We start from the raw sequence: 26,784 nt of genomic DNA on the forward strand, positions 1-26,784 counted from the left end.
AACGATATATTAAGAAACAAATCACAAAAGGCTACACACAATATGATGCCATCATTTGAAGTTCAAACAGGGGCAACACTAACCTTATAATTTAGGGATTCATAGATAGTAAAACTATTTTTAAAGAGGAAAGAAATGATTATCACAGAAGACAGACTAGTGGTTACCTCCATGTGCCCCACCCCTTGTGAACAGGGGTGGGGCACATGGGCCCATTCTGGAAGCTGAGAATGTTCTATTTTGTGACCTGGTCAGTGGTTAAATGACAATTTTATTTTAAATTATTCACTGATCTGTAAAAATAGGCAGTATGTATTTTATAGATGGATATTTCAGAATACAAAATGTTAAAATCCTTAAATGATCTTTAAATTACACATATATAAAATATTCATAAAATTATGGAGACAGGACCTCAGAGACCAGCAGGTCCCTCCTAGGTCCCTCCTACAGGCTCTTCCTGCTGAGGTGAGGACAAGAGGTAACAGGAGCCTCATCCAGGGCCAAGGCACAGAACACAAGGATAGTCTGAGATGAAGTGAGCAAAGCTCAGTGGTTGATGTCTTAAGAGAGGGGCGGAGAGGGAATAGCAGAGACAACTCAGAAGTTCCCACCGGACAAGAGGCCATGCAGTGAATGGAGACAGAGGGCACATGAGCAGGAAAACACTTGAGGCAGGGGAGGTGGTGATGGGTTATGTTTCAGGCCTGAGTGATGAGTGAGGCATCGCTCTTGAGATGTCCAGCAGGGGCTGGGACAAAAGGATGGAGGCAGCAAGGGAGGATTCAGGCTGGAAATAAACGAGTTTATAGGACTGCAGGATGTCTCTTGGAAAGACACAAAACTCATTCTCCTGAGTCCACAAGCAAGGACTGTATTGTCAGTGACTTAATTAACCCCACATTTAATGGACAGCTTGTGCCCTAGACAAAAGGGGTGTGGGGTGCTGTTCATAACAGTTGGGTTGGGTTTCCATCTCATCTTTGTTCATCTTGGTCTCCTCTGAGGTACCAATCAGGGTCAAACAGACTGGGTTTTTTGGTGAAAAGCTTTGTCTTCAACGCTGATGGCCTCATATGTTCAATTTTTTCAGTAATATCTGCTTCTCCATCTGACCACATAAGTTCAACAACCTAAAGCAAGTTGGTCTAAATGTAAATTTCACTTTAGTTGTGAAATAGCATGTCTAGTTCAAGTTATTTAACATGGTTTCAATTCTAAAATATTAACCAACCATAGAAACAGAAACTCATTACATCTTTGGGTTTGAAGGATTATTCAGCCTCTGATTAGGGTTCATGGAGACATAAGATGGCCACTCACCCCATGTTATAGCTAGAGATTCCTTTCGGCCTATTGTTGGAAAGTCAGCCATTTGGATTCCCTTTGCCCCATGCTAATTCAAAGCCCTATTTCTGAAACGAATCTACCCCCTTTTTTCCCCTGCTTCCAACTTTATAGGTATGTCAGCTCTGCCCCTCTCCAGAGGTCAGTAATCTTAATCAGACACTCACTTGGCTAGGCTCAGGGCTATAGTCCAGTTTTTCATACTCTTGTATTAAAAGTTCTGGATAGCTAGTTCTAGAGCAAGACTCATTAGCTTAAAAATAATTAACATTATCACATTTATAGTTAAATCCAAACTCCTTCATATCTAAGGTGACCCCAAGTCCATAATCTCCTCTTTGGAGATGGAAGCAGCCCATCTTTTACACTGTCCACTTAAAACAAGGCTCTGCAGGGATGATGCTCTGAGTCCAGATGCGAAGCAAGGGACGGACCTCCAAAGAGCCTCCGGTAACGCAGGGTCCAAGGAAGACACTCATTTATGTAGCCTTCAATTACATATGATTACAGTAATTCTATCGTTATTACTTCTGAAGTAGAAAGTTCTCTCAGGAATCCTAAGTATTGTTTTAAAATACCAATCTAGTGTTTAATTTTTTTTTTTTTTAACTACCACTGTCACATGTAATTTTAAAGTGTATCTGTCTTGCTAACCTAACTCAATACCTTATACTGAGGAGAAATATGACCCAATTCTAATACACGTTCAGACCCTCCTTACCAAATAATGGAGCCATGTGATGTGATGGTCTCTCACAAAAGTCAATATGAGAAGGAAGATGTTATTTTAAAATAAACACAAAATACCCACTGCTTGCATAAGGGCTACACCATTCTTTCTGAACTGATCTTCTGTTCTACATTCTTTTCTTCACTGGCACCATTTTAGTCTCCATATAAGTTTTAGATTCTTTTTTTTTTTTTTTTTTTGCGTTACGCGGGCCTCTCACTGTGTGGCCTCTCCCGTTGCGGAGCACATGTTCTGGACGCGCAGGCTCAGCGGCCATGGCTCACGGGCCCAGCCGCTCCACGGCATGTGGGATCTTCCCCGACCGGGGCACGAATCCACGTCCTCTGCATCGGCAGGCGGACTCTCAACCGCTGCGCCACCAGGGAAGCCCCAAGTTTTAGATTCTTAAAGCTAATTATTTAAAAACAAATCTGCTACTCTTCCTTCTTGCATTTTTTCACTCATACACGTCTTTTATTCATTCTGTGTCTCTTTTCACTGGCTTTCTTCTACAGAGTCGTAGAGAGGAACATATAAGGTAATGTATGTGCTATGCCCGTTGGAAGATGAAAGTTCAACGTTCTAACCTCCAGCTGAATGTAAGTAGTTTAAACTTTTTTTTTTTTTTTAAGAAAATAAAGTTAGAAACCAGGAATAAGTTTAGAACACCTTATGAATCAGTATATTCCTCACTTGGGAGTCATATGATTTGATCAGTTTACTTTCTTCGTAAAAAAAAAAAACGCAAGACAGTAGCTGATACATAATCCCTGTCCTCTAATTATTCTAAAAGCTTACGTGGAACAGCCTAGAAGCTCCTTTTCTCTGATCCAGATCTCAGCCTTCTCTACATTCTGTCCTTTTCCATCACCCTTTGATCAAAGAAAATTCCCTGCTAGGGGCTTTCTGCACTACAAAAGAAGTGACACCACACCACCGGTCCTTCCCTCTGGCTCACTTGTGATTCCCTGGCACTGCTCAGAAGCTTCTGGTGTCCCCATCTACTCAAAGTGTACGTTCTCCATTCTCCATGATCTCTTCATTGGCCACCAGTCAGCAGCAGTGGGGCCTACTGCTATGAAAATGATGGTGACAGTGGATGGAGTTTTAGAAGATGAGGATGGACAGCAGCAAGGGGAAGATCCAAAGCCAGACGGTAATGCTCTTGACATAACATTCAGAGACCTTCAGCGCTTATTCTGGAGCCACTGGAGTATAACAGCAGGAAATTGTCACGAGCAGTTTTTTATTCTAGGGTGAGCCCTCTGGAAACCTGCAGAGGGCTTGTGGAAGGAGCGAAAGCAGAGGAAATAAGAAGGGTTAGTGATGAGGCCTCCATAGGCCCTTGAGCAAGAAATGATAGGTGGTAGGGGGACTGGAGAGCAGGAGGTGGAGATGAGATATAGGAAGCAGATTCAAAAGAACTCAGGACTGACCAGACGTGGGGAATAAGCCAAATGAGGGATCTATGATAAGCTCCACTTGCTAACTTGGATAACTGCACTCAAGGCCTCAGCAGGTGAACCTTGTGTTTATATCTTACTTTTGTTATTAAAAAAAAGAAAGAGGGATTTCACACATATAAATTACTAAGCCCAATACAGAACAAAAATCCTTTAATATTTGGAGATGCTACACTATTTCCTACATAAGAGTAGAGTGGAGATTTTCTGGCCTCAGTCTGTCATTTGAAAACTTCCTTTTTTCAAATCCAATTCACTCTATTTTTATGCCCTATCATCAACTACTGTCTCAACACCTTCTGCACTCTCTAATCTTACTTCTCTCTACCTCCACTGTTAGCAAGTTCTTCCACTTGCTGACAACTAAATATGATTAACATTCGCTTTTTCTCTGCTCATGCTACTTCCTGTATCAGGTTCATGCACTCATTCAACAAGTAATTATTGGCAATCAGTGTACAAGGTGGAATGGAAGAATAAGCTACATTACTAGCCTTCAAGGAGCTCGTAACGTGTGTGGGCCAACACAAAAGCCCAAATAATACCCTCACCGCCTTGAACTATAGTTAGGTGGGGCACAGGGGTAAACAAAGCCTACTGCAGTTCATCAGAGGCAGTTGGCATACCTGGAGGGCTCCGACAAGCCTTCATTTGGGGGTGTCCTCAGAGTATTTAAACAGGGGCTTCCATGTCTATTTTAACCAGGCCTGTACCACACAGTACTTAGTACCCGCCATGCAGTAGTTATGGGTGTGTGGGGGGGACAGTTTGTGTGCTTATTCTAGATGAAATTTTAGAGTAATTCTAGATGAACGCTGCAGCATAAACAAAGACATGGACAGTGGGAAAGCAAAGGACATGTGAGGAAGAAATACTGTATTCTGCTGGAGCTTAGATGCCTATTTTTAAAAAGGGTCAGATATTCCAAAGAAGATATACAAATGACCAATAGGTACAGGAAAACAGGTTCAGCGTCACTAACGATCAGGGATATGTAAATCAAAACCACAATGAAATATCACTTCATAACTGTTAGAATGGCTATCATCAATAAGAGTTAGCAAATGTTAGTGGGGATGTGTAGAAAAGGGAACCCTTTCACATTGTTGGTGGGCATATAAATTGGTGCAGCCACTACGAAAAACAGTACGGAGGGTCCTCAAAAACAATAATAGAACTACCATATGATCCAGCAATCCCACTTCTGGGTATATATCTCAAGCAAATGAAATCAGGATCTTGAAGAGATTATCCACACACCTGTGTTCACTGCAACATAATTCACAAGAGCAAAATACGGAAACAATCTAACTATCCATCAAGAGATGAATGGATAAAGAAAATGTGGCATACATATACAATGTAATGTCATTCAGCCATGAGAAAAAAGGAAATCCTTCCACTTGCAACAACATGGATGGACCTTGAGGGCATTATGTTAAGTGAGATAAGTCAGACAGAGAAGGACAAATACTGCATGATATCACTTGTGCGTAGGATCTAAAAAGGCCAAACTGATGAAACAAGAGTAGAATGGTGGTTGTCAGGGGCTGGAGGGTGAGGGAAATGAGATGTCAGTCACAGGGTACAAACTTTCAGCTGTAAGTCGAATAAGTTTCAGGGGTTAACACTGTATCTGTTGTATACTTGAAAGTTGGTAAGAGTAAATATTAAATGTTCTCACTGTAAGAAAGGAATGGTAATTATGTGACGTGATGGAGATGTTAGCTAATGCTACAGTGGTAACCATTTTGCAATATAAAAGTGTATCAGATCAACGAATTGGGGCTTCCCTGGTGGCACAGTGGTTGAGAGTCCGCCTGCCGATGCAGGGGACACGGGTTCGTGCCCCGGTCCGGGAAGATCCCACATACCGCGGAGCGGCTGGGCCCATGAGCCATGGCCGCTGAGCCTGCATGTCCGGAGCCTGTGCTCTGCAATGGGAGAGGCCACAACAGTGAGAGGCCTGTGTACCGCAAAAAAAAAAAAAAAAAAAAAAAAAATCAACGAATTGTATACCTTGAACTTACTCTATGTTGTATCTCAATTATATCTCAAAAAATTATATTAAATTAAAAAGGGTCTGAGAAGCAAATTAAGTGGATCAGTGTCCTAGAATGGAAGACCCTGAATGGGACTGACGTAGTTCAGTGGGTGACTGGGGCATGTGGGAGTCAAGAATCACAGAGCGCTTTTAATCAGGTGTCTGGTGGTCTGTGAAGGATGTTCAGGGAGCACAAGAGGTAGAAGCAGCAGCCACTTACAGGAAAGTAGATAAAATATAGTAAAAGGAGGCATAAAGGCACACTGAGATCCATCTGGAAGGACATGACCATGGACTGGCTGTGGGACGGGAGTGAGGGGTCCATGACTCAGAGGACCTGGGGGTTCTAGACGGTCCTAACATGGCTTAAAAATTAAGACAGTTGAAAACATTGAAACATTGAAAGAAAAACCACCCAAATTTTCACTTAAGAACCAGGATGTCTGGCTTCTTCCAAGTCACAAGACCTCACGTCACTGTACACTCACCTGCTCGCAGCTGGGAGCTGCTGCCCTCGTGGCGATGGAGACAGGCTTCCCCTCCCCTCCAGCCCCAACCAGCCTGCTTCACCCCTTAATGTGGCTTTTTGGCACCCGTGGGCATTTAGGTTTTCAATTCTGCCAGGGGGACCTGAGTTCCAACTGTGGGGTGCCAAGAGACTCACCAAACTGAGAAATTAGGAAGAAGAGTTCTTTCTAAGAAGATGCTCCCCAAGGATTTAGAAATGCTGAGTTGGTCACCTTCGCATCCTTCTTGACCTAATTCACTGCTCTCAGATTTTTCTTTTTCTAGCTAAGTTTAGAGCAGCATTCAGTCTAATTGCTATCTACTCTGATAGGGTGAGGGCACAATATTTTAACTTCTTACTCTGAAATGAAGCAAGACTGAATGCTGAAAACCATAGGGGGCTTTTGTTATAAAACTAAGGGGAGAAAAAAAAATTTGGGCAGGTGAGTTTTTGAGGAGCAGCGGTGGGCAGTGACTCGGGTCCAGCTGAGAAGCCGGAACACCTAGTTTGAGTCCTACTGTGCTGCATCCTCACTGCAGGATCCACTGCGTCCTCACTGCAGCGTACTTAACCTCTTGTCTCAAGTGTTTATAAATCAGGGTGTTTACAGTGTCAAAGCTTAATAGACATTAGCTATTGTTAGTATCATCATCAGAGAAAACAGCTTTTCTCTGTAGCTTACTCTCACTAGTTTCTGACCAAAGACTGACCTGAGTACTAGAACAACATTCAGATTCTGGTGGGATTTTCTTGTCCCCAAAATGTGCTTCTAGGCTTGTGGAGTCCTCAGTTCCCCTCTAAACCTGCCTCTTAATTTTATTTCTTGACTTAGGAACTCCTGGTAATTTCCTTCTTCCTCAACCTGGTCACCAGCTGTCCCAGCCACAAGGTATCTCCCTTGATCACAGCTCCAAAGATAAGAATCACCCCTCTCCCTAAAAAAGAGACCTGAATTCACATTTCAACTCACCCTTCACCCAGCTCACAGCTCCCTCCTTCACCCGCTCCCCAGGGTCCCTGTGGTTTTGAGCCTCTGGAGACCAGAGGTTAGTCCATTTCAGTTTTACTTCACTAGTCACGCTATATACTGTGCAGAGTTACACTAACTCCACCTGTGCTGAAGCTTGGGGTGTTACGCTCTGGAGCCTAAGATAGAAAATTTATGAAAACTTTTATTAATAAACATGTTTAATCACGGTTCTGCCACTAGGTAGTTGTGGTAAGTTACTGAAACTCTCTACGCCTGTTTTCCTCACCTTTGAAATGGAGATAATACCAACTTGCACAGGGCTGTTGTGGAGATTAAATGAGTTAATTCATGCATGTCATGTGTTCAGCGAAGTGCCAGCCAATGGCATAGTAAGAATGACGTGGAGAAAGAAGTGCACCCCAGGCGCAGCAACAGGGGTGCTTTCATTGCAGAGAATTTATGAATAATAATAACATTTATTAAAAACCTATCTCCTTATTATCACCGTGCAATTCTAAACTGCACCAATAACGCAATGCTTAGTTCTGCTAAGGCGGACTGCTCCCACCACCCCCTCCCCTGGTATCCTCTAGTGCCAGTTAAGTAGTAAGCTCCCAACAGATAATTTATAAACAAAAGAAGAAAAATATAGGATGTGCAACAGATGCAATGGTATGTACGTGAAAATAATTTTTTGCAAGTGCTCACCTGGGTTCCCAGTTTTCATCCCGCAGCTGCTCCATAACTAAAAAGCCAACTTAAATTGATCCCCAAGCAACAACATTTATTTCCGTATAACGGCTTACTTGAAGGGCATGCCTTTCGGTTATCACAATTCAGTTTGTTGAGATGGTCTTACCGCTACTGATGAACAGATCTACTAGTTGGTCCTTGGAGAAACCAGTATCCACTTCAGCTCTCACTATTTCGCAGGGGAATCCTGCAGCCATTTGTCTGTGCTGTGATAAGAGAGTGATTAGTTCTATACGCTTTTGTGTTTTCAAAGAAAAGGAGAGGGTACGTGAGTGATCCATACCTTCATGCAGAGTGCAAGCTGATGGGCTATGTAGTCTTGCAAGCTTCCTTCTGGGCCGTGGAAAATGACATTATGATATTGCTCGACCTATGAACAAAACAAGAAGAAACCTTAGGTAAAAATGCTATGAAGAGAAAAAAGTGGTACACAAGTGTAGAATTTCCTTTCTGATTGTCACCAGCCATTCAAAAGATTAAAAATATTATTTTAGGGCTTCCCTGGTGGCACAGTGGTTGAGAGTCCACCTGCCAATGCAGGGGACATGGGTTCGTGCCCCGGTCCGGGAAGATCCCACATGACGTGGAGCGGCTGGGCCCGTGAGCCATAGCTGCTGAGCCTGCGCATCCGGAGCCTGTGCTCCGCAACGGGAGAGGCCACAACAGTGAGAGGCCCGCGTACCGCAAAAAAAAAAAAAAAAAAAATTATTTTAGGGATTAGCTTCATTCACTGGGCATGTGAAGTCTTTCATTTTAATGTGAAACACTGGCAAACATATTATTTATATAGTATTTTACCTTTTATATAGTACTTACATATTTATAGCAAGAGATGGCATTTTTTTAAAGAGCATACTTCTTCTCCCTCCATTTTCTACACTGAGGTTTAGTATATTAGCTGGGAACACAATTCCTAGCATGTTTTTGTCCCTTGCAGATGTTCCATAATTTTTTTTCTTTATTATCCCTTACAGATGCTCTTTAGTTTGAGTTTTCCCAATGCATATTTTACTTTTCAGAGGTTAAAATAGCAATGAATGTTTTTCAGGAAATTTTGGAAAATACAAAGAAAAATAAAGAAGCAGAATAGAAATCACTGAAGCAACCACTGTAAATATTTTTATGTTTCCTTCCAGCTTTTTCCTCTGCATAGTTGATGCGTGTGTATTTGGTTTTTTTCTTTTAAAGAGACAGCCTTTATTTTAAGGATTTTTACACTGAAGACTTCAAAAAGTGGCAGGTTTTTAGAACTTATTGACCTGTATTTAAAAGGAACTGTTGACAAAGATTCGCCAGAAATAATCTGAACAAGCGGGAAAATACAGTTAATACTACTGAAACCTACTAAAATAACTCCAGGACATATGGTTTATCCAACATAAAGATACCTCTAAATGCTGTCACTGATATGAAACTGACTGCTTCTTTTCTAAACACACAGTGGTATAATTAACAATATTCAATCACTTCTGTTATTTCCTGAATATATAAAAATTAAAATACCAATTAAAAAACGAATACATTCTTCTCTTTCAATGTTTCTTACAGATACAATTTCAATATTGTCATTCAATAGTGGTGTGGTTTAAGAGATTTTTCATTCACAAGTCAAACAACGATCCACCCAAAGGGAACTGATAGTCTATAGGCTCATAGTGCAAATGAAGAGCTCGGGAATGCAGCAACTGACTTTTCTAAAATACAAAACGGATGAAATTCTTAGAAGATACATGTAACAAGCTCTACGAAGCGGCTGGCCACAGAACTAGAACATCAGATAATTTTCCTGGTGATTCACTGGGACTCCAGATGTTTCCAAACTCAACTTGAACTCTCATCTTAGGCTTCGTATTTTCCTTTTCCAGTTTCGCTAATGACACAAACACGATTCAAATCCTTGAAGTAGTCATTATAGTCAAGGGCATATCCTACAACAAACCTGTCTGGAATTTCAAATCCAACAAAGTCTGGTCTACATGCAACACTTTGAGGGGTCCTTTTAACAGGCAAGCTTGCAACCTTGAGCATCTTTGGATTACGCTGCTTGACCAAGGAAAGCAAGGTTTGCACTGTTCTGCCAGTGTCAATTATATCTTCAACAATCAAGACATTCTTTCCAGTTAAAGTTGAGAGATCATCTCCACCAATTACTTTTATGTCACCTGTTGACTGGTCATCACAGTAGCTCTTCAGTCTACTAAAATCTACAGTCATAGGTATAGATCTGTCACTATTTCTCTTCAGTGCTTTGATGTAATCCAGCAGGTCAGCAAAGAATTTATAGCCCCGCTTGAGCACAGAGGGCCACGATGTGATGGCCTCCCGTCTCCTTCATCACATCTCGAGCCAGACGTTCGTTCCTGTCCATAATTAGTCCATGAAGAATAAACACCTTTTCCAAATCCTCAGCATAAACGATTAGGTATACAATATACATCTAGGTCATAACCTGGCTCATCATCATTAACCACGACGCTGGGGCTGCGGGCTGCCATAACGGAGCCAGCTGGCGCGCGGGCTGAGGGCAGTATGGGGAGAAGCCAGCGGGGCCGAGCAGAAGGCGGGGCCGCGCAGGAAAGCAGAGTGCTCCGCCCGAGCGCTCTTCGCCACCACCGCTCAAAGCGCAGGCGCCTGTATTTGATTTTTAAGAAGGATACAGTGGTGTAATCTTCTTACAGCTATTGTATATCAGAGGATATCTTTGTGTTGACTTTTTGCATAAAAGACATCTTCGTGAGTGTTCAATTCTTGAATCAACTATGTGATCCCATTCTTCAAAGCACTGAATTCCAGAAATCTAGGTGGAGAATGACTGATACTTTTACTTTGTAAAAATCAAAATCTCTTGCCTGGAAGCCTATAGGGTCTAAAAAACATCTTTAGCCTCATGTATAAGGATATCTCGCCTAAGAACATGTGGAGATGTAGTGGGTGCTGGGACAGAAAGCCATGACCTTTTATGTATGTCAAGGGCCGTGACGTTTGGAGTAAAATGTGGAGGGGAGGTCAGCCTCCCACATCCATGATCCCAGGGCTGAGTTCCCACTCCCAGCCCACACGCTGGGGAGAAGCTTTCTTCTTGGAAAGGTCTTGCAGAAAAGCACCTGTGTAGGTGTAGCACCTACCTAACCAGTACAGTTGACGAAGCTCATAGATGAGGATTGAGCCACCCATACTTAGAGAAGTGTTACACACAACAGGGTCTGTTCTCTCTTTATAATTTGTAGTAGGACAATGTAAGAACATGTATATCTTTGTGCTATTGTTGCTCTGCTGTGCTCTGATGAGTTTGTCCCTTTTACATAACAGGGGAAGGGCACATCCTTGAGGATAGCCAGAGTAGACTTCTACGAAGACAGTGACTATGCCCCTGGATCCTTACAGGAAAAGGCAGATTCTGAGATATGAAAGGAAGGCTTGAGGGAAAGCCCTTAGCATGGAAGGAAGAGGGAACTCCTTCCTTACCTGGGGACTTTAAGACCTGAGCTTTGGCGTCCCAGGAGACCATGACATAAACTTAGAGGAACTCCTAGAAAATGGAAGAAAAGTAGTCTTGACCACTGGGGTGTCTGAAAATGAGCTAAGGAGGGAAGTGATTCTTAAAGGGGTCCCTTGACGTTGCACTTGGGACTGGGTTTTAGGCTCTGAAAGACAATTTATCTGGTAGCCACCACTGATTTTCTCTGAGTTTAAATATTACTCCACCATTGCTAAGCCTTCCATAAAAAAGGGAAGAGCTGGATTCACACTGTGGGTAGGGCACCAACACGGAGAGTCGTGGCTGGAAGACACAGGACAGTGGCTGTAGCTGCCTGAGGAACATGAGGATCCTAAAGCCACAGGATGAACTCAGCAGTGGCTGGCCTGGGCTGTTTTCTGTGATACTGAGAATCTGTGAGCCAAGCAATGGTAGAGTTGCCGGCCAGGACCAAGACTGGGACAGGGCCTCTTCCAGAGACATGGGAGAGATAGTAACCTAAAAAGTTCAGTTGAGGTTCTGCTTCTTAGACAGTGAGGCCATAGAGCCATAAGACTTCAGGGGTAAGTTATTATTAAAGAAGAATTGTTAAAGAATAATATGTTCTCATTTGTACCTATGTGATGGGGAAGCTTGGGGATACACAGATTATACTTTTCATTAAAAAATGTTGCCCAGGGCTTCCCTGGTGGCGCAGTGGTTGAGAGTCCGCCTGCCGATGCAGGGGACAAGTTGCCCAGATTTATATAGTTAGGGCCTCTTTCTCCCAATTTTAAATGCAATATGGTAAATCCTTCTGATATGCACAAACTTTTTTGGCTTGGGAAATTTTTCTTCCATTATGTTTTTGTTAATTTCTCCTCTTCTAGTTCTAATTCTAAGGAACAACTACAAGGCTTAAGTTCCCTTGCTGTTCTCTGTAAAGACACCTGTCCCCTTATCTCTTCATTTCTCTCTGTCCTCTTCTGCCTTCTGGGAGTGAACTCCTCACGTTAGTCTTTCAGAGCCCTGAATGGAACATTCATTTACCATCTCACTTTTGCTCTGTGATCTCAAGGGCAATTTTAATGATGCCATTGCATTTTTAGTTGTTCTTATAGTTCCTTGCTTCATCTGTCTCCTTTCCAACTTTCTTCCTTTTAATCTTAGCCTGCACTCTATCATGGCTTTCTTGCCCTGCTTTCATAGTCTATCCCCTTGCATTCTCTAGAGAATGAACATAATTTTCCAAACTCCTTTGTTCTTTATTTTTAAGCTGTGTTCTTCTGAGTTTTCAGAAGGATAACTCTGTTCTGTTCTGCAGTATTCTTCTGTAGGTATAATGTTAACTTGCCATTGGTGTTCATATACTGTGAAACCACAGGAAGAATTCTGCAGTGAAGCAGGATGTGTGGACCATCACTGATTTTACTCGCTGTCCACTGATTTTCCAGCTGAACTCCTGCCTTAGGTCACTGGACAAATGGCGGGCTGGTGTCTATAATTTCTAGTTAAACTCCAGCATCCAGCACTGGCTGCAGTGGACTGAACTTCTGCTGTCCACCTTGGTGGACAAATGCATGAGATGAACTGCAGTACAGGAAGCAGGATGCTCTTGTACCCATCCCACCAAGAGTGCTGATATAATATACTTCCTGGATGCAGCAGTGTCTCACCAAAGCCCACCGACTTCCTGCTCAGGGATTTCTCGGATCCAAACTCTGAATGGCTGTGGAAGGACCTGTGTTGACAGGGGGTGGAGGATAATATCATGGTGCAGCAAAAAGCAGAGGCAGTAAAGGAAACATGCCCAATTTTCTAACTGCTGTAAATCTTGCTTTTTTGAATCATTAGTAAGATGGTAAGAGAAAGATACAAGTGGTTTCCTAATAAATCTCAGGTAGGTCTCAAATAAAGTAAACCCAACACTCTCTTGCGCCTAAAGTTAGTGAAAATTTTTTCTAGATTCTTGACAAAGGAAGACCTCAGTTCTATTTTTCTCTGTTATTGTGAAGTTTTATCACTTTTAAGAAGTACTTTAGGACTTCCCTGGTGGTGCAGTGGTTGAGAGTCCGCCTGTCGATGCAGGGGACACAGGTTCGTGCCCCGGTCTGGGAAGATCCCACATGCCGCAGAGCGGCTGGGCCCGTGAGCCATGGCCGCTGAGCCTGCGTGTCCGGAGCCTATGCTGCGTGGCGGGAGAGGCCACAACCGTGAGAGGCCCGCATACCGCAAAAAAAAAAAAACAAAAACGTACTTTAGTGGGAAATTGTGTGTTAGGTACTTGCCAGGTGCAATTTTGTTTTTGTTTTTTTTTTTGCGGTACGTGGGCCTCTCACTGTTGTGGTCTCTCCCGTTGCGGAGCACAGGCTCCGGACGCGCAGGCTCCGCGGCATGTGGGATCTTCCCGGACCGGGGCACGAACCCGTGTCCCCTGCATCGGCAGGCGGACTCTCAACCACTGCGCCACCAGGGAAGCCCGCCAGGTGCAATTTTAAACCAGAAATCTTGAGCTCTCCAAATTAATCCCAAACTGCTATGACTTATAGTGTAGAAATTCGCTCACAAGGAATGGACTGTTTCACACCAGTGGAACAGGATACAGCTTTTCAAGATTTACTGAATATTCTAGCCCTGAGATTTTCAACTAGCACTGCTATTTAATACTGTCTCACTTTTGAAAACACGAGTGCTCTTTATAGCCATCGTGTCAAACTGCCTACATTTTCTTAAGATTGATTCTGAAATCATATAACAGCAAGAGACCTAACTTCATAGATAAGCTGTCTTCAATTCCAACCTCATTTTTTCTCAGATTGTTGGTTCTCAGGGACAGGTAACATTCCATTTAAAATTTCACTGAAAGGCCATTCACTAGCAATAAGCATTTCTGTTCACACACTCTATTATCCTTTCTGGAATAAGGTAAAATATAAATAAATGAATTCAGTATGTAAATCAAGGTAAAAGACTTCCCGATCATTCAGACATTCTAATGCATGCATCCTATCAGTAGGTTTCTCCTCATTTCAGTCATTATCAATTTTTTGTTAATGGTATTTTGTTCTACCTCATCAAATGATACAGTTGTGTTGGTGACCATTTAAGATCTGAACAAAAAATTAATTATGGAAGCCTCTTGCTCTGAGACTGGTGCAAACATGCAAAGCTATGCCAAGAAAACATATTTATCTGTTCTAGTGCTACCATATTTCTCCAAATAGCAAGATCTGAGGTATAATGAATATACGTGCTCCATGCTTCCAGCAGAGGGCTCCAAAGATAGACAGGTAGGTAGGTATTATAGATAGACAGACAGGAAGGCAGACAGATTTTTTGGGGGTAGGAGGAGGTAAATATTTGAATTCTGTTGAAAGGAGATTTTGTGAAAAAGAAATTCAACTTCTAAAATGTGAGTTGTAGTCACCAGAATTATCTTCTAAGTGCACGCTTACAGTGTCACATTTCTGCTCATTAAGAAACAGACACTGGGCTTTTTGATCACAGTTGGTACCAATCCCTTTTATTCTTGTGTCTTCACAGCCTATTCAGGAAGCTCTTATCACATGTCAATTAGTGCTTTGTGAGGCAAATGACTTCTGGATTAAATGGAAACAATGACCTCCACAAAATCCCATCCATCCCTTTATTTTTTTCCCTCCACAGTGTTTTTCTGCAGAATGGAGTTTACCAGAGGAGCTATAGTCTCCACTAGGGTCAATGTAGCACCCGCAATGTGTTTTCAGACTTGTGGCATTATTTTAAAGCAATAAACTTCAACTTTCGTTTGGACCTTCACTTGTCAGAGTCTGAGGAAAAGCTTCTACTACCCTGAGACGGTTTTAGGCCAAGTTGTGTTGAGATGCTGAACTTAAAAAAGAATGAAAACTAAAAGGTCATTACCAAGCTAATAAAATTGGAATGGTTATAAAATAAAGGGACATGCTTTATAGCTAAGATGTTCATTCCAACCTCTTCCAGAACTTAATTTTTAAAGGACTGATTTATATATGACTTTAGAGCCACATACAATACAGTTACTGTCAACTTATTCATGTAAAATCCCTCCAAACAATACTGGCACATCCAGCATCAGGGATACACAAAAACAGTCTTTCATGTTAGGGGTTTTAAGCATTTGCTGAGGTCCCTCTTTATAGAATAGGTGTAAGAGAATAATGGAATTCAAGAGAAATTATAGTTCACACACAGAGGGACACCCATACTATATGCTTTTAAAAATTAGCTTAGTGAAACCATAAAAGCCAAGATCAGGGCTTCCCTGGTGGCGCAGTGGTTGAGAGTCCGCCTGCCGATGCAGGGGACACAGGTTCGTGCCCCAGTCCGGGAAGATGCCACATGCCGCAGAGCAGCTGGGCCCGTAAGCCATGGCTGCTGAGCCTGCATGTCCGGAGTCCGTGCTCCACAATGGGAGAGGCCACAACAGTGAGAGGACCGTGTACCGCAAAAAAAAAAAAAAAAAAGCAGCAAGGGAAAAGCAACAAATAACATACAAGGGAATCCCCATAAGCTTAACAGCAGATCTCTGCAAGCCACAAGGAAAGGGCAGGAAATATTTAAAGTGATGAAAGGGAAAAACCTACAACCAAGATTACTCTACCCAGCAAGGATCTCATTCAGATTCGATGGAGAAATTAAAACTTTTAAAGACAATCAAAAGCTAAGAGAATTCAGCACCACCAAACCAGCTTTACTACAAATGCTAAAGAAACTTCTTTAGGCGGGAAACACAAGAGAAAGAAAAGACCTACAGTAACAAACCCAAAACAATTAAAAAAAATGGTAATAGGAACATATATATCGATCATTACATTAAATGTAAATGGATTAAATGCTCCACCCAAAAGACATACACTGGTTGAATGGATACAAAAACAAGACCTGTATATATGCTGTCTACAAGAGACCCACTTCAGACCTAGGGATACATACAGACTGAAAGTGAGGGGATAGAAAAAGATATTCCAGGCAAATGGAAATCAGAAGAAACCTAGAGAAGCAATTCTCATATCAGACAAAATAGACTTTAACACAAAGACTATTACGAGAGACAAAGAAGGACACTACATAATGATCAAGGGATCAAACCAAGGAGAATATATAATATTGTAAATATTTACGCACCCAACATAGGAGCACCTCAATACATACGGCAAATGCTGACAGCCATAAAAGGGAGAAGTCGACAGTAACACAGTCATAGTAGGGGACTTTAACACCCCACTTTCACCAATGGACAGATCATCCAAAATGAAAATAAATAAGGAAACACAAGCTTTAAATGATACATTAAACAAGATGGATTTAATTGATATTTATAGGACATTCCATCCAAAAACAACAAAATACACTTTCCTCTCAAGTGTTCATGGAACACTGTCCAGGACAGATCATACCTTGGGTCACAAATAAAACCTCGGTAAATTCAAGAAACTGAAATGGTATCAAGTATCTTTTTTTTTTTACAGATTTGTTTGTTTACAAATACAAACACATGGAGGCTAAACAATACACTACTGAATAACCAAGAGATCACTGAAGAAATCAGAGGAAATCAAAAAATACCTAGACACAAATAACAATGAAAACACGACGACCCAAAACCTATGGGATGCAGCAAAAGCAGTTCTAGGAGGGAAGTTTATAGCAATACAATCCTACCTTAAGAAACAAGAAACACCTCAAATAAACAATCTAAAGTTACACCTAAAGCAATTAGAGAAACAAGAACAAAAACACCCCAAAGTTAGCAGAAGGAAGGAAATCATAAAGATCAGATGAGAAATAAATGAAAAAGAAATGAAGGAAATGATAACACAGATCAATAAAACTAAAAGCAGGTTCTTTGAGAAGATAAACAACATTGATGAACCACTAGCCAGACTCATCAAGAAATAAATGCAGAAGACTCAAATCAACAGAATTAGAAATGAAAAAGGAGAAGTAACAACTGACACTGCAGAAATACAAAGAATCATGAGGGATTACTACAAGCAACTATATGCCAATAAAATGGACAACCTGGAAGAAATGGACAAATTCTTAGAAAAGCACAACCTCCTGAGACTGAACCAGGAAGAAAGAGAAAACATGAAGAGACCAATCACAAGCACTGAAATTGAAACTGTGATTAAAAATCTTCCAACAAACAGAAGCCCAGGACCAGATGGCTTCACGGGCGAATTCTATCAAACGTTTAGAGAAGAGCTAACACCTATCCTTCTCAAACTTGTCCAAAATACAGCAAAGGGAGGAATACTCCCAAACTCATTCTATGAGGCCATAATAACCCTGATACCCAAACCAGACAAAGATGCCACAAAAAAAAAGAAAACTACAGGCCAATAGCACTAAAAAACACAATGCAAAAATCCTCAACACAATACTAGCAAACAGAATCCAACATCACACCAAAGGATCATACACCATGATCAAGTGGGGTTTATCCCAGAGATGCAAGGATTCTCAATATACGCATATCAAACAATGTGATACACCATATTAACAAATTGAAACAGAAAAATCATATGATCATCTCAATAGATGCAGAGAAAGCTTTTGACATAATTCAACACCCATTTATGATAAAAACCCTCCAGAAAGTAGGCATAGAGGGAACTTACCTCAACAAATAAAGGCCATATATGACAAACCCACAGCCAACATTGTTCTCAATGCTGAAAAACTGAAACCATTTCCTCTAAGATCAGGAACAAGACGAGGCTGTCCCCTCTCACCACTATTATTCGACATAGTTTTGGAAGTTTTAGCCACAGCAATCAGAGAAGAAAAAGAAATAACAGGAATCTAAATTGCAAAAGAAGAAGTAAAACTGTCACTGTTTGCAGATGACATGATACTATATAGAGAGAATCCTAAAGATGCCACCAGAAAACTACTAGAGCTAATCAATGAATTTGGTAAAATTGCAGGATACATAATTAATGCACATAAATCTCTTTCATTCCTATGCACTAGTGATGAAAAATCTGAAAGAGAAATTAAGGAAACACTCCCATTTACCGCTGCAACAAAAAGAATAAAGTACCTAGGAATAAACCTACCTAGGGAGACAAAAGACCTGTATGCAGAAAACTATAGGACACTGATGAAAGAAATTAAAGATGATACAAAGAGATAGAGAGATATGCCATGTTCTTGGAATGGAAGAATCAACATTGTGAAACTGATTATACTACCCAAAGCAATCCACAGATTCAGTGCAAGCCCTATCAAACTACCAATGGCATTTTTCACAGAACTAGAACAAAAAATTTCACAATTTGTATGGAAATACAGAAGACCCCGAATTGCTAAAGCAACCTTGAGAAAGAAAAACAGAGCTGGAGCAATCAGGCTCCCAGACTTCAGACTATACTACAAAGCTACAGTAATCAAGACACTATGGTACTGGCACAAAAACAGAAACATAGATCAATGGAATAGAATAGAAAGCCCAGAGGTCAACCCATGCACATTTGGTCACCTTATCTTTGCTAAAGGCGGCAAGAATATACCATGGAGAACAACAAGCTTTTCAATAAGTGATGCTGGGAAAACTGGACAGCTACAAGTAAAAGAATGAAATTAGAACACTCCCTAACACCACACACAAAAATAAACTCAAAATGGATTAAAAGCCTAAATGTAAGGCCAGAGACTATAAATCTCTTAGCAGAAAACATAGGCAGAACACTCTATGACATAAATTACAGGAAGATCCTTTTTGACCCACCTCCTAGAGAACTGGAAATAAAAACAAGAACAAACAAATGGGACCTAATGAAACTTAAAAGCTTTTGCACAGAAAAGAAAAACATAAAGAAGATGAAAAGACAGCCCTCAGACTGGGAGAAAATATTTGCAAATGAAGCAACTGACAAAGGATTAATCTCCAAAATTTACAAGCAGCTCATGCAGCCCTATATCAAAAAAGCAAACAACCCAATCCAAAAATGGGCAGAAGACCTAAACAGACATTTCTCCAAAGAAGATATACAGATTGCCAACAAACACATGAAACAATGTTCAACATCACTAATCATTAGCGAAATGCAAATCAAAGCTACAATGAGGTATCACCTCACACCAGTCAGAATGGCCATCATCAAAAAATCTACAAACAATAAATGCTGGAGAGAGTGTGGAGAAACAGGAACCCTCTTGCACTGTTGGTAGGAATGTGAAATGATATAGCCACTATGGAGAACAGCATGGAGGTTCCTTAAAAAATTAAAAATAGAACTACCACATGATCCAGCAATCCCACTACTGGGCATATACCCTGAGAAAACCATAATTCAGAAAGAGTCATGTACCACAATTTTCACTGCAGCTCTATTTACAATAGCCAGGACATGGAAGCAACCTAAGTGTCCATTGAGATATGAAAAGATAAAGATGTGGCACATGTATACAACGGAATATTACTCAGCCGTAAAAAGAAACGAAATTGAGTTATTTATAGTGAGGTGGATGGACCTAGAGTCTGTCATACAGAATGAAGTAAAGCAGAAATTAACACACCATTGTAAAGCAATTATACTCCAACTAAGATGTTAAAAAAAAAACGGGGCTTCCCTGGTGGCGCAGTGGTTGGGAGTCTGCCTGCCGATGCGGGGAACGCAGGTTCGTGCCCTGGTCCGGGGGGATCTGGGCCTGCGCGTCAGGAGCCTGTGCTCCGCGGCTGCGTGGGGGCGGGCCACGGCGGTGGGAGGCCCGCATACCGCAAAAAAAAAAAAAAGAGGAAATGGAGTTACTTGTAGTGAGGTGGATGGACCTAGAGCCTGTCATACAGAATGAGCCTGTCATACAGAATGAAGTAAGTCAGAAAGAGAAAAACAAATGCGATATGGTAACACATATATATGGAATCTAAAAAGAAAAAGAAAGAAAATGGTTCTGAAGAACTTAGGGGCAGGACAGGAATAAAAACACAGACATAAGAGTGGACTTGAGGACACGGGGAAGGGGAAGGGTTAGCTGGGACGAAGTGAGAGAGTGGCATGGACATATATACTCTACCAAATGTAAAAATAGATAGCTAGTGGGAAGCAGCCACATAGCACAGGGAGATGAGCTCGGTGCTCTGTGACAACCTAATGGGTGCGACAGGGAGGGTGAGAGGAAGATGCAAGAGGGACGAGATATGGGGATATATGTATATGTATAGCTGATTCACTTTGTTATAAAGCATAAAGTAACACACCATTGTAAAGCAAATATATTCCAATAAAGATGTAAAAAAAAAAGAATAAAAAAAAATAGAGCTCAGATCAGGGTGATCTCATGTATTTTTCTAAATATAATAATTATTCATTCATTGAATTATTAAATTACAGGGTTATTAATAAGCTAATAAAAGTTGTGAACTGGCTAAGAGAAAAGTTTGAGTTAATAAAAAGTTCAACTATTATGATGTTATTAGTGATTCAAACTCAATTAAGTTAAATGTCTCCTATTATCTCAAGGATGGAGACTTAAAATTCACTTGTATTATGTAACTATTCAATGAAAGTATTTAAAATTAACATCATTTAAACAAAACCAAAAAGCCTGACTTAAAGGTTTCACTGCGTTTGGTTTCCTGCATAAGGGCTTTAATACATGCATTTTATTTAGCACATTTACACACCTAGTAAAAACTGCTTACTACAACTATGCCTTAACCGATAGGTTAATAACTAGCATAAACTCTGATAACACGCATGAGAATAGAAGACAGCCTAGGTTCGATTCCTTAGACTTTACCACTTTCTTGCTGAGGACCTTGGGCAAATTACTTTGAGTCTTGGTTTATTCACCTGTAGAATGGGAGTAACTGGTGTAAGTAGCTACCTCATAGCATGTTTAAATGAGACAATCTATATACTTAGAAGAGAGCTTGGCATATACAGGCATATCTCGGAGACACTGCAGGTCTGGTTCCAGACCACTGCAATAAAGTGAGTATCGCTATAAAGTGAGTCACATGACTATTTTGGTTTCCAGTGCATTTAAAGGTTATGTTTATGTTTATACTATACTGTAGTCTATTAAGTGTGCTATAGCATTGTTTAAAAAACAATGTACATACCTTAATTAAAAAATAGTTTATTGCTAAAAAATGCTAACCATCATCTGAGCCTTCAGTGAGTGGTAGTAGTAATATCAATGGTCACTGACCACGGATCGATGACAACAAATATAATAATAATGAAAAAGTTTGAAATATTGGGAGAATTACCAAAATATGACACAGAGACACGAAGTGAGCAAATGCTGGTGGAAAAAATGGCACCAACAGATTTGCTCTACACAGAATTGCCAACAAACTTTCAATTTGTTGAAAAAATAAAAATGCAGTGCCTATGAAGTGTGATAAAGTGAAGTGCAATAAAATGAGGTATGCCTGCAATAAATACTCAATAAAAGTCAGGTATTACTAGGTCTGCATATCTATCATACAGATTTTCAACAATTCAAAGACACATCAGTATGACTATAGTTACTGTGGCACCGGGTGGATATGTCACTCTAGCTCAAGTCCTACCCAGTGGCTTCCTATCATAAGTGGAATAAAATTCAAAGTTCCCACTTTGGTCCTGCATGATCTGGCTTCTGGTCACCTCTCAGACCTCATTGCCGGTCTAGACACTTTTGTACCAGCTGTTCCCTCTGCTTCAAACACCCTCCCCAAGGCTACAACCTTCACTTCATCTAGCTTTCTGTTTACGTATCATTATAGGAAGGTTTTTCCTAACAACTCCATTCAAAAGCTTTCTGCCACCCCTTCCATTAGCTCTTTACCTCCTTATCTGCTTTATTTCTCTTTATACTTATAATTAGTACTGGGTATCACATTACAGATGTATTTATTCATTTGTTTTTTATCTGTCTCCGCCCACTAGAATGTAAGCTCCATGAGGTCAGGGAATGCATCTTATACACAGCTATGTCCTCTAAGTTTCTAAAACACTGCTTGCGTTTAGGAGGCTCTCGACAAACAGGTGTCAAACAACTGAATTAAATAACTAAACCGAATACAAAAATGCATCTCACACGGTTGATCTCCATAAGGGGTTTATAATCTTGTATGGAAGAAGAAACAGTCACAACGATTCTGTGTTATTATTGCTTGAATCACTTTAAAGTGATTGCTAATGAGTGACAAATTTTCATTATCTGCATGCAAGGGTTAATTGTTGGATTTAAAAAAGCCCTTTGTGTATACTCATTACATTGACAATAGAACTCACAGCTGAGTTAATTTAGCCTCTGGTTTGCTGGTCATCGGGAGCTAAACCGTTTTCTGCCTTACGAGGCGTACACACACAAATGTACTTGGAATGTGCCGTACAGAGCGTGACTAGCAGACATTTCATTTGGCAGACCTACTCAGTCAAGGCTAAGGTGCGGTTGTAATCAGCTGCATCACCTTTCTAGTCATTTTATCATCTAAACAGGTAAGTGAAAAGCCCTGATTCTACCAGCTGATTCTACTGAAAGCCTACGCTCACATTCCTGAAAACCAGTTGGCCACACAACTTCAACCTTCACTGAAGCAAAGGAATAAGACAGCTCTCCTTCCCATTTCTATGTAACACTCAGGCTTACTGTGATGCTTCAAGAAGAAGGAAGCAAATGGCAAAAGCAAAAGAAAGAGTGAATGTATCCGATTTAGAAGACACCATCTTTCCTAAACTGCAAAGCCTCTGAATGTTTATATGCCGCTGTGGCTGCTTTTACAAAGGTCAGTCCCTACGGTGAGCCTCCCGAGATCAACCGAATAGTTTTGAAAACTTCTTTATATCAGGAACAAAGACATCAATTCACAGTTAATAGAAACAACGTTTGTAAAAGGTCAAACCCATTCATTTTTTAAAAAGATTTGCAAATTAAGGGAAAATGATTGTTTACTTAATGTTTTATACCTTCAATATTAGTTTTAGATGTGTCTCACACACAGAGACACACATGTGTGTCAGGGACTTGCACAATCCTGGCTTTATCTCTCACTGGCTCTGTGGCCTTGAGCACGTTATCTTACCTCTCTGCTTCAAGTTCCTCATCTATAAAATGGATGGTGTTTTCTACCTCATATTGCCTGCCATGTAATAAGTACTGGACAGATGCAAAGCATTGAATTTATCCATTTTGTATCTAGAATTTACTACTCTCTCCTGATAATCATATTCTCCTCCTTCCTTTTAATAACAGAACTACGTCTTTTAGCTTGGTGCATGGCTGCCCAGCAAGACCACACTCCCACTAGGTGTGGACAAGTGTCTAAATTCTGGTCAATGGGATGTGGGCAGTAAAGGTGTGTATGGCTCCTCTGAAAGGAAGGAACTTGCCCTCCTGGCTCTCCTCCCTCAGGCTGGAACCTGAGAGCAGGAGTGGTGACTGTCTGACCAAAACCACACACATGACGCCCAGGGGTAGCAGCCCTGGAGAGGGAAGGTGCTAAGACCCGCAGGGCTCACCCTGAGCCTTCCTCCTCCCTGGGTCCCTCATCTGCTGGGACTTGCTGTGTTTGAGAAAAATAAACTTCTATACTGTTTATGCTATAATTGTTTCTGCTGAAGTGGCCAAATTAATACACTAACTAATGCTAGCATATTTACTCAATTTTCAATTATAAAAGTTCACAGCCAGGCATCTTGAAATCTATAGTCATTCTCTTCCATATTGATGATCAATTACTTGATGACAAGTCCTTGTTAGGGGAAGACACCCTCCTCCTGTCCAAATTAAAACACTTGGCAGGTCGCAGGTACTGTCTGGGTCCTGGCAGTGGACACCTGGATGACTGTGACAGAAATCGAGAAGGAAGGTACCAGCAGTTGTCCAGGGAGGGGGCTGTTCCGGAAAGTCATGAGGTCAGAGCACAGAGTGCGTGTCAGGGCTGGCAGTGTAAGGCCCTACTTGGCAGGTCCACCTACCAGCCTGAGGTAGTTCTGTAGCATCTGCAGAGGGATCATGGAGGCATAGGTCACGCTACTGAGGCAGCCTTCCTGCGGCCCTGTGAGAAAGAAGCAAACGGAAGGAAAAATGGGCTCTTCTTGTGAACTGTATAAACGATCAAAACATAAAAGAGGCTATCATAAAAGATACAACATGTTGATTGACTTACGTAGGCAGAGCTGACATTTAGCCAAGAGGCACCAGTGTGCCTTTAACCATCGTGAAAATACTGTAACACTTTGTATTGACTGACAGCCCCTGCTGCTGGCCTCCCAAGAGCTCCCCAGCTGCCTCTACCTTCCCCCGGGAGCCCACCCATCTCCTGTCAATCACTACCAGGGCATTCAGATCCGGGCTCCAAAACTATAGCTTGTATTTGCTCTGATTGCTGGATTCAATATTTTACTGTTTATAAGCAAATGTCATCAGAGATAATCCCAATCCTCAGAAAGTTCTAGCCTTGCCAGTGTTAATGTACGGGTGCATTCCCAAACTCTGTCCCCTGCCCCCGAACCCCCTCCGTGTTCAGCCACTCTCTCAATATGGTGTTTCAGCCTGAAGGAATTTTCTGGAATGGTCTCACACTTTTTTTAAACTTAAGTATCATTCAAGCAATAAAATAGAACTTTATTAGTTCAAAGTGAAGTTTTAAAAGCTCCATTCCCAAGTCTGGGAAATGCATGATGAAATCAGTAGCCTTTTAGAGTTAAGGGCTGAGAAACTGAGAATTTCTATACTACGTACTAGCTTTATGTACTCAGACAAGAAAATCAATCTCTCTGAGCCTCAATTTCCTTGTACATGAAATGAGGATAAACATAAATACGTATCTTAATTGGGCTGCTGTAAGGATTACAGGAATTTATACTTGTATTGTGCTGTAAACAACAGAGCCTAGCACAGAGTCGATGCTCACTGAAATTAGCCTGTACCCTAATAATCACATGGACTTGACAGCAATAAAAGACACTGCTCTTAACATGGTATCTGTCACTCTCTTATAAGCACATCAATTTGTTCCTAAAGAGAAATGCAATCAGAATCTCAGCAGTGATCAGGACAGACGTCACCACAGGTATCAGAAACATGGCTTTTGATTTTCCTCTTCTTAAACATTTCAAAAAACATCTAATTACTTAGTAGTGGGAGTCACACATGTGTGGCCTGAGGACACAGGACAAAACCATGCAGATTCAGAGGCTGTGCTGTGAAACACTCACGATGCAAAGTCTCCCAACATCACCTCAGTCTGGAATACCCTTACCTGACAAAAGCGCAGTGACCTGCTCTGCTTTATTCGTTCTCATAAAGTCCCACGGGGACTGGGTGAAGCTCTGACCTGCTGACCACGGCACATTTCCTAGTTCAAAAAAATAAAATAAAATGAAATATCAAGAGACGCTTAAAAGTAATTCTTCTTATAAGAGTCAATGAACGGTCTCCTGTGTGAGACCCCAAAGGACTCCAGAGCTTAGACTGTCAGAGACACAGACAGACTATGGAAAGGGTCACACAAAGGGTTAACTCCCTCATACAATTTTTGTGGATGGTCAAGAGGAGGCCTTCGAGCTACAGCCTTCTCCAAAGCTGTTCTTACAAGGGATTGAAAGAAACCTGGTGAAAATACAACCAAACATGTCCAGGGTGAAGTTTTCAAGGACAAAGCAGATCATAACCTTTCATGGTTCTTCCAGTGCCTGTTTCACAAAGCCGGAGCACTTTGGATGAGATAACAGGTCCTTTACGATCTGGTCCTTGCCCCACTTTCCAACAAACTTTTGGATTCTAGTAAAAACAGTTAACTTCAGGGGCTCAGAATAAAGCAAACCTTTTCACAGTCTGGGCCCCCTGCTCACTCTTGCTCAAAAAAGGGTCCCAATTCGTAAGTGTCCACTCTGGGGAGGCATTAGTCCTCAGTACTTGTTTCCATCTCTTCCTTCCACAGATCAATTCTCAAACACCTATTCTCAGCACACCTCCAACACACGTGCACACCCTACCTGTAACTCACTGCTTCTCTGTTGCCCTTGGTCCCTTTAATCCAGTTGAGGTTATCAATAAAGTTACTTATATACATACATAATAACAGTGGTGTGCAGGCATGCCTCCTTTTATTGTGCTTTGCTTTATTGCCCACTGCAGAGCTTGTGTTATTTACAAACTGAAAGCTCTTGACCCTGCATGGAACAAGTCTATCAGCGCCATTTTTCCAACAGCATTTTCTCATTTTGTGCCTGTGTAACATTTTGGTAATTCTCACAATATTTCAAACGTTTTCGTTATTATATTTGTTATGGTGATCTGTGATCAGTGCTCTCTGATGTTACTATTGCAAAAAGATTATGACTTGCCGAAGGCTCAGATGATAGTTAGCATTTTTTAGCAAAAAATGTTTTTAAATTCAGGTATGTACATAGTTTTTTAGACAATGCTATTGTACACTTAATAGACTGCAATACATTATAAATAACGTTTATATGCACTGAGAAACCAATACATGTGACGCGCTTTACTGGGGTATTCTGTTTATTGTGGTGGTCTGGAAC

The 26,784-nt window shown here is 41.2% G+C and overlaps 1 protein-coding gene and 1 pseudogene across 5 annotated transcripts in view; both read right to left on the reverse strand.

Annotated features, from left to right (window-relative positions):
* The window catches only part of CTTNBP2 (cortactin binding protein 2), a gene marked incomplete at its 5' end in the record, with an annotated part of 152,598 nt that overhangs the window by 17,206 nt on the left and 108,608 nt on the right, over window positions 1-26,784 (reverse strand). For all 4 annotated transcript variants that reach the window (XM_082846962.1, XM_082846961.1, XM_082846960.1 and 1 more), the window contains 4 exons: window positions 7,922-8,021; window positions 8,099-8,185; window positions 24,217-24,296; window positions 25,503-25,598. In XM_082846962.1, coding sequence (XP_082703088.1) covers window positions 7,922-8,021; window positions 8,099-8,185; window positions 24,217-24,296; window positions 25,503-25,598 — 363 coding nt within the window. The remainder of the gene's footprint in view (window positions 1-7,921; window positions 8,022-8,098; window positions 8,186-24,216; window positions 24,297-25,502; window positions 25,599-26,784) is intronic.
* Window positions 9,642-10,325, reverse strand: LOC309966710 (hypoxanthine-guanine phosphoribosyltransferase-like; annotated as a pseudogene). The gene has a single exon. The product of its transcript is annotated as a hypoxanthine-guanine phosphoribosyltransferase-like (transcript).

This window comes from Leucopleurus acutus, assembly GCF_964270905.1.
Source record: "Leucopleurus acutus genome assembly, chromosome: 9".
In the NCBI taxonomy this organism is placed as follows: domain Eukaryota; kingdom Metazoa; phylum Chordata; class Mammalia; order Artiodactyla; family Delphinidae; genus Leucopleurus; species Leucopleurus acutus.